This window comes from Pseudonaja textilis, unplaced genomic scaffold, assembly GCF_049901715.1.
Source record: "Pseudonaja textilis isolate UNSWEBS1 unplaced genomic scaffold, rPseTex1.2 PTEXSCF155, whole genome shotgun sequence".
NCBI lineage: Eukaryota > Metazoa > Chordata > Lepidosauria > Squamata > Elapidae > Pseudonaja > Pseudonaja textilis.
The window spans coordinates 15,117-23,479 of record NW_028262862.1 but is presented as its reverse complement, the minus strand read 5'-3'; the positions used below and the strand labels follow the sequence as shown (position 1 = coordinate 23,479).

The 8,363-nt window shown below is 59.6% G+C and overlaps 1 protein-coding gene across 2 annotated transcripts; it reads right to left on the bottom strand.

Moving 5' to 3' along the window:
* Window positions 1-381: 381 nt before the first annotated feature.
* LOC113454197 (histone lysine acetyltransferase CREBBP-like) lies at window positions 382-7,752 on the bottom strand. 2 transcript variants are annotated; one of them, XM_087918889.1, is made up of 8 exons: window positions 7,552-7,752; window positions 4,462-4,515; window positions 3,797-3,921; window positions 3,265-3,453; window positions 2,644-2,854; window positions 2,247-2,295; window positions 1,670-1,825; window positions 382-1,531 (listed from the first exon to the last, which is right to left on the bottom strand). In XM_087918889.1, exons 1-7 carry the CDS (start codon window positions 7,673-7,675, stop codon window positions 1,822-1,824), a joined length of 756 nt encoding a protein of 251 aa, XP_087775015.1. In that variant the 5' UTR covers window positions 7,676-7,752; the 3' UTR covers window positions 382-1,531; window positions 1,670-1,821. The 2 variants fall into 2 exon arrangements, with proteins under 2 accessions (XP_087775015.1, XP_087775016.1); XM_087918890.1 differs by having other exon boundaries at window positions 2,644-2,851.
* Between the last annotated feature and the right edge of the window lie 611 nt (window positions 7,753-8,363).

Here is an 8,363-nt window from a genome sequence, read left to right as displayed (position 1 = left end):
TTTTCTTCCCTCTTTTCCCTCCCTCCTCCTTTTCGTTTTTCTCTGCCTCCTTTTCCTTTTTGTCTCTCCCTTCCTTATTCCTTTTCTCCTCCCTCCCTCCCCTTTTCTTTTCTCTCTCCCTTTTTCCTTTTTCTCTCCCTTTTCTTTTCTCTCTCTTTTCCTTTCTCTCCCTTTTCCTTTCATTTCTCTCCCTTTTTCTCTTTTCTCTCCCTTTTCCTTTTCTCTCCCTCCCTTTTCTCTCCCTTTTCTTCCCTTCTCTTTTCCTTTCTTTTCTCCCTCCCTTTTCCTTTCTTTTTGCTCCATCACTCCCTTTTCCTTTCTTTTCTCCTCCTCTTTCTCCCCCCCCGAACCTGCCCTAGAGGAAACCAGGAGTTCTGAGCGTCTTTTCCAACTAACGATTTTTATTAAAAGGCAGAAAGTTTTCTTCAGCGACCAGGCAACCCCTCTTTTGGGGGCCCCCTTGGGTGAACCCAGACCTCCTCCTACAACCGACCTGAAAGAAACGTCCTTGAAAGCATCCGGCAGTGGCTGGCAGACTTGATGGAAGGAGTTGTTCCTCATCCGTGGCGGCTTTTGAGAGACGGACGGAGCCTTCCCAACCCTTCGTCTTCACGGGCAGCCCGGGTCCCTTCCCCACTCAAACTGCTTCGCATCCATCCCAAAGCCGCAAACCCCCCTGTGCCTCCCCTCCCGCTTGGACCCAGGAGGGCTCACATGGGCCTCCCGCCACTGTCCAGGCAGCCGAAGGGCCAGGCAACACATCGCCACCTTCCGGGCGGGGATGAGTTCCGCTGTCAGCACAGCCTTCCCTCCCGCTTCAGGCCCCCTCGCTCAGCAGGCGAGCCAGTCCAGGGCGGGAGAGGCGGCTGCTGACAGAGGTGAAGCCATTGTTGTCCCTATCCGGCTCTCCCGGGGCAGCCACATTAATGGAGGCGGAATGGTTGAAGTTGTCCCAGGATGCTCCCAGAGTCAGGCACGTGGTTCTCAGTCGTGAGGGGAAGGAGCTCCGAGCGTCCGCTGATCTTCCAGGCGAGGGAGATGCCGACCCCCGCCCAAGACCGGCCAGAGCAGCCCAGCTCCCACCGGGGCCTCCTCTCCCTGGTCTCGGCCCGTGTGGCCTCCCAAATATCGTGCCTCCCCCACTCGCCCCCAATGCTCTCCGGGGCCCAGAGGTGGCTGGGCAGTTTCTGGAGCAGCCTCGGCTTCAGAGGCCATCCCTTCCCCCAGCACTGGGCTCCAGGGCCACCCGGCACCGGATGAACCACGGGGTGACATGCTGGGGAGGCCCGTCTCAGCAACCAGACGCTGCCATCCAAGGAGCAGAGTGAAAATTGTCTGACGTTTGAGGAATACAAAGGGAAGCAAAGGCGGAACCGTCCTTAGAACAGGGCGTCTGTACAAGGGGAGGAAGGGAGCCCGGCCATCGGCTACGGTGGTGGCAGCTGCTGGCGCCCCTCCGTCTCTGCCCGCCAGCGCTCCAGCGTGTGGATCCTCTTCTCCAGGGCCTCCATCTGCCTATGGACAGCCCCAACTGCGGAAGGAGGCAACCGGGGACGGTCAGGAGGGGCTTTGGGGGGAAGAGGGAGGAGGGGGAAGGGGCTGCCACCCTGCTGGAACAGACCCACAGGTTGGGGGAGGGGGAGGTCACGGAAGGGGCCGCCCCACTTACGGTTGCGGAGGACAGAGATGCGCAAGTCTTCCAGCGAACGGTGAAGGGACTCGAGGGTCACCGGAGGTGGCTGCGCCGGGGCATCGGGGAGGGCCAAAGGGGAGGGGCCAGCAGGGGAGGCACTCCAGCCCCCTTCGGCCAGTCTCCGGCGTTTACCTGCAAAGAGAGGGCACCTTCTACGCCTCTGGGAGCACCTGAGGCCCAGGCAGACAGAGCTTTGCTCCTGTGGGGCAGAGGGTTCCGCCCTGGAGGGGGGCGGGGGAGGGGAGGATGGGACATTTGCCCTAGTGGCTCCAGGATGGTGCTGGAGAGCTCGACTCCCCAAGACCCTGGGGAGGGCTGGGGTTCACCAGGGGACCCCCCCACCCTCCCGGGAAGGGGCAGCAGGTCCCTCTGGCCAGCCTGGAGGAAGCAGCCCTGGCCATGCTCCCACCGGCCTTCTTCAGGGCAGCAGGTGGGAGGGGCTCTTCCACCTGAGGGCTCGGGGGGAGGGGAGAAGGCAGAGGTCAGGGGGCCTCCCAGGCCCTCCAGGAGGGGCCCAAGACTGGGGAGGCATGGAAGGACCCGCTCAGCTTACCCAGCAGCCCGTGGGAGGCAGCCTCTCTGGTCCCAAAGTGGGGGTCCCCCTGGTGGAAAGGAAAGTCAGCCATGGCAGGCCAGGAAGGGAGCTCAGGCAAAACGAGGAGCTTCTCCGCGGAATTCCTGGCAAACAGGAAGCCCCTCTCGACCTGGGGGCTCCATCCCCCGCCCCCCCCGGTGGCTTCCCTCCTCAGGCAGAGGCATCCAGAACAGCCACAACTGGGCTTTGCAAGGACCCTTTGGCACAACAGCCGAAGCGGAAAAGGAAGCGAAAAGGGGTGGGGCCAATATTCCCCCACCTCCACCCCCCACCCGGTAGAAGAAGCAGCCCAGAAACCTTCCTGGCACCATTTTGGGGCTCTTGCTGAGAGGCCGACTCAAGAGGCCCCACTCACCAGGGTGCCAGGGCCCGGGGCTGACTTCGGGCAGGGTGGGTGGGGCTGCTGCTGGGAAGGGGACTCCAGGCTCAGGCCCACTGCTGCTGCCGCCGACGCCATCGGCCCCAAGGATGCACTTTGACTCTGGGCCCCTGGCAAGGCGTGAGGAGGCAGAAGGGTCACGGCGGGCACAGAGTGAGAGTGGGGGGGAGCCTGGGTCCTGGCCCTGCTGGGAGGAAGAACCATCAGCGGAGCATCCAGAAACTCATCAAACCCCACCAGGGGCCCCTCTTTGCAAAGGGCCCCCGCCCTGACCGAAGGAGGGGGGGGCAAGCTGAGCCCCCCCAAGTCTTCAGGACCAGTCACAGGGCATGCAGGAGCAGCCACAACTGGCAGGCTGGGCCCCCCTGTAGGGGGTTGTGGCATCAGGTGGCCAACGATTCTGCTGCCCACAAGGGCCCAGGAAGGGGCAGGAGAGAAGGGGCCCCTCGTGACCTCTCAGGGAACACACACACACACACGCACACACACACACCCTCCGAATACGAAAACCTTTGCCAGCTAAAACCTTCAATTTCCCCGCAAGTGGGCAAGGGAAACGGAGCACACAAACACACACACACAGCCCTCCAGGCCTACCTGGGCTCCTCCGTCCTGTGGAGCCGATTCCCCCAGGATGCCCAGGCTGGCGTCCAGAGCTCCAAGGGGGGCAGGAAACAGATGCGGGGGAAGGAACTGGCCGGGGGCCGGTGGAGGGCTCGGGAAGGTGCCCAAAGAGGCCCTTGTTGCACTTTGGGGCTGAGGCAGCCAAGGGGAAGTGGCGGGCACCTAGCAAACAAGATGGACCATCAGGCTACAAGACAGGGGTGCGAGGGGCACCGACTCCGAGGCGAAAGGGGAACGGACCCAAGATGAGGGCCGGCGGCTTCTCCAGACCTGAACCCACCACACAGGAATTTTCCCACCCAGACATGGGAGCGGGAAAAGGACTCTTCCTCCCCGTTTAGGATCGGCACAGCTGCAAACCGATTCTGCAGGAGTGAGTCCTCCCCCGCGCAGTGTATTTGCCCTGCCCGCCTCGGAGAGTCACGCTATGAACATCTGAACAGGGTGAGATCCACACAGTGCACCATCTGGGTGCAGTGAAGGGCTGGGGGGAGGGGGAACCAACCGCCGGAGCCGCTTCCTCGCCGTGGGTCTGAGCAGGCGGGCTTGTCTGGGGGGCCGCCAGGAGGTCCAGCAAAATGGGAGAGATCTGGATGGTCCAAATGGACATGGGGTTCAGCGGAGGGACACCTGCAAAAGGTACCCCAGGACAGCTCAGCTGGCTGCGTCTGAATGCCACGGGCTCCCAGCCCCAACTCTGGCCGTGAGAGTCACCCCTGGCAGTGAAACCAACGGCTTCACACGACACCCTAAACTCCAAATCTGGGTTAAGCAAAGACAGAAAAACTGCCCGCCCGCAAGAAGCAGGGAAACTCGCAAAGGCTCAAGGGAAGGCTAGCTTGACGCCACCCGCAGAGAGAAACCTTTTGGACTTCCCCAAATTGCCCGTCCAATTGGGGAAGGGAGGCAGGGGGCTGCGCCTGCAAAGAGACTCCCGGGCATTGCCCCAGAGCCAGTCGGGCGACCGAGGCTCCCCGCCCTGGCCCCTCTTTGGCCGGGCCGAACAGAAGAAATCAAATCCTTTGCTGGAGCGATGGTGGGAAACGGCTCCATCGCTTCAGCCTCTCCCGTCCGAGTTGGCTTCCCTGTCGGGGTTCTTGGGCTTAGGAAAAGCTGCCGCCGCGAGATGGGAAGGCTGGCTACAAAAAGCGAAAGTGAAAGCAAGTATACCTGGGGGGTCCTGGGTGGGGCTCGGAGGCACTTCCGGGGCGGCCAGCTGACTGCCTGCAATAAAAACACACAACCCTCTTCAGCCTCTTCAACCGCGTTTCTGCTGAAAGACAAAGTCATCCGAGTAGAAAACTGACCAGGTTAAGAAGAGCCTCGCATCTTGGCCAAACTCGGTCAGGAGGGTTTGCTCATTAGCCTGGCTCGAAAGGGCTTCTCAGTTCCCGCAACTTGCCCTCACCCTAACCCTGGAGGATCATCAAAGCCAACTTGCTTCCACCCAGGGGTGGGATTCAAATTTTTTTTACTATCGGTTCTGTGGGCGTGGCTTGGCAGGCGTGGCAGGGGAAGGATACTGCAAAATCTCCATTCCCTCCCCGCTCCTGGGGGAAGGTTACCCCGTTCTCCAAACTACTCCAAATTTCCGCTACCGGTTCTCCAGAACTGCTCAGAACCTGCTGAACACCACCTCTGCCTTCCGCCCACAGAGGCTCCCTTAATGGAAAATAGTCTTGCAATTTGAAGGGATCGCCTGTGGGGAGCATCCTGAGGGACTAACCCAAACCCACATGGCCTTCGGGGGGGGGAGCTGGGAGGTGCCCCAGGCACGAGGGACAGGAAGGGCCTCTCAGGACCAGGCTGGGGGACAAGGGTGTCTTCGGATTGTTCAGAAAAGGAGATTTCATCATGGCCGCCGAAGCCCTGAGAGGAAAGAGACCAGCTGTCCAGCTCAATTGGCTTCTGAGCGGTCAGTAAACACTCAGACCTCGGAAGGAATAAACCTCATATGCTTAAAATGGGCCACCTGGAGGAGGAGACGGGATACGGGACCAGAATCACCGGAAGGCAGCCGCAGAGAGCGTTCCCCTTGTATTTGTCCACTGATTATATCCCACGGATGTTCCTGCCCATCTCACAGAAGGCAATTCTGGGCGGCGCACAAGAAGAGCCACTGAAAATCCGTCCACGACTGAAAACACCAATCCAGGCATTCTTTATTTCCACCACCCCACAAGTGAAGGGGGAGAAGATTCGCCTCTTGGGGCTCCGGGGAATGCAGCTCCCCCGCCTGTCAGGGAAGGAGACAAGGACGCCGGCCATGTTGGGGTGTCAAGGTTAAAGTCTGGACAAGGGAGGCTGGAAACAGGGGCTTGGGCTGCTTCAGGGAACCCTGGCCAGAAAGGGACCTAATAGCCGAAGGGCCCCCCGGGGCCACGATCCAAGGCAGTCCGGGGGGAGGGCCGAGAATAGCTCCCAGCCAGGGTGGGGGAGGGAGCACCCGAAGGAGAAGAGGAGGAAAGACGGCAAGTGGCAGTCAGAGAGGCCAGAATGAACGCTTCCGGAAACAACCAAGAGGTTGTTGGCCTGGCAGGGTGGATCCCCTACAGGGCGGGAAAGGGCACAAAACATGCCCAGCCCTGATCTGGGAGATCTGCCAGACCCAGCCCTGATCTGGCCAAGGATCAAGTCGATTCCGGCAGTGGAACGAAAGGGGGGGGGTGTTTCTCCTCCCTCGGGGACAGAACTTCCCTGCGGGGAATCCGGAGTCGGTCACGTCACAAGCCGGACATCAGCAGACGAGGGTTTTGCTCCTGAAGCTGCAATCCAGCAGCCGAATTAGCCGCCATGTTGAGTTGGGAGGTTGGAGGGAAAAATTAAAGAGCATCAACAGAGATAAAACCAAGGCTCTCCTCTCCAAACTCACCACCACCACCACCACAAAAAACGGCAGACCCAAATCCTTCGAGAAGCTGGGAAGGGAGGCGGAAAAGCCCCCAACACTGCAGTGGCCCTCATTCTGACCAAGACACATACACACACACATGCAGGAACATAACCTGGACTTTTCCAACCCCAGTGAGGACATTTTGGACACGCACAACGGATCAGCAAAGCAAGCACAACAGAGAAGTGAAGGCTTCGTAACGCCCGGTTCCCTGCCGGACTCCACAGAGCAAAAAAATGCCGCCTGAAACGAGGCTGTTTTGTTAAAAACGGCCTCCGTTAGCCAAAAGGCAGAGCCTGTGGCCAGCTGGACCGGAGGCAAGGAAGACGCTGTGATGGAAGACTCTTCACAACTGGCAGAACCAAAACTGCCCAGAAAGCCACCGACGAAGCCCAAAGGAGCCCGAAGAAGCCATCGTCCCAGAGGCCCACCTAACACAGAGGGACAAGCGGCCATTCAAAGGGACAGCTGCCCGTCTCTTGCCTTGAACCGGTCCAGCCTGTCAATCAACCATCCTTGAACGTCCAGGACCTTTGAAAGACAGCTGTGACCCAGGGCAACCCGAAGAAGCAATGGGCAGAAGCCAACTGACCTCCTCCAGAGAAACGTTTTATTTGGGGTGCGTGTGGAAGCAACCGTTACACCCCAGCCAGTGGACACAAAACCCCAGAAAGCATCCTGGCTGATGGAAGGACCTGTCTTCCACACCAGGACCAGGAAGCTGTCCCCAAGGGCGGCCTGCTCTTCCTGCCAACTTTCAGGGAGCTGTCAGCAACATGTAGCAGCTGCAACCAGGAGGCCCTGCCCAACTTTGGCGAGAGGAAGCCCACCTCTCACAAAACCCGGCTCTTTTGACAGGGGAGAAATTCTTCTCGAGCAGCGGCCAGAGTTGATGTCATGCCTGCCCCAACCTGGGTTCTTAGGAAAGAGACACCCTCGACTCCAGCTGGGCGAGAGATAAACTTTTACTGAGAGACGAGGGGATACAACGCAGCAAAGCCAGAACTAAAAATCTGCACCCGAAAGTTCCCCCCGTTAACTTTCCCTTCCTCGTTCCTCTCCCCCGTCATCTCTCTACTGCCCAGTTATGTTCGAACGAATGGTTTCGGTAGATCAGGAGGGGCCGTTGCATTCCACTTCCCGGCCCCTGGTCTTGGGACAATCAGCTGATGCCTCAGGAAAGTACAACGGGTTCCCGGGCAGCTCCCTCCCCCTCCCCACAGTCCATAGCAAGCTGGCATCTACCCAAGTGAGGAGGGCACTTCTCCAGAGGAGGAAAAGCAGGCAACGAGTCCCCCCAGGTTCCCGAGACACGCCCAGACCCAGAGGTCTCCCCGTTTCCCCTGGCTTCCCCGCGGAGGACTTACCGAGAGGCACCGCAGGCTGGGCTGGTCCCCTGGGCGAGGCCTGGGCGTCCGCGATGCCTTGCTTGTGGCCCCGGAGGGCCCTCTTCTCCCTCAGTTCCTTCTCTATTTTGAAGAGCTTCACCATAATGAGGCAGCAATACACGTCCTGGGAAGCAACGACGGTTCCACCTCAGAGCCAGGCGGGAACTTCTCGCCCAAAGGCGGCGCCAGAAGAGTTGCAGCCGCAGAATCAGCGGAGGAGCAACTGGGAGGAGGGGAGGAAGGCGGAGCCTCTGTCCTCCTCTTCCGCGTCCCAGGCCGGGAAGGAGGGCAGTGGAGGGGAGAGGGCAGGCAGCTGCGTCCGCTGGGCCAGGCAGGGGACAGCAGGGAAAGGAGCCCTCGGCCATCCCGGGTGAGCCCTGAAGGACCGGGTGACGGGTAAGTGAATTTTGCCTTGTTCTGTAACCTTTCCTGGCACAGTTGTTAAGTGAATCACTGCAGTTAAGTTAGTGCCACAGTCATTCAATCTGGGTTTCCCCATTGCCTTTGCTTGCCTGGAGATCAGGTGACACCCTTCCCCCAGACGCTGCAGTCATCATAAATGCGAGTTATTTCCCAAGGGCCTTGGTGCTGACCACGTGACCAAGGGGATGCGGCAACAGTCGTAACTGTGAAAAACAGTCACGTCCCTTTTTTTTTCTACTGCCGCTGTAACTTCGACCGGTCACTAAACAGACTGTTGCAAGTCTAGAGCTGTGCCCATGGCTGTCTCCTCCCTGGGCCTCAGCAGAGCCTTCAGCAACTCAGCTCTTAAAGAGAACCCAAGATTGCCC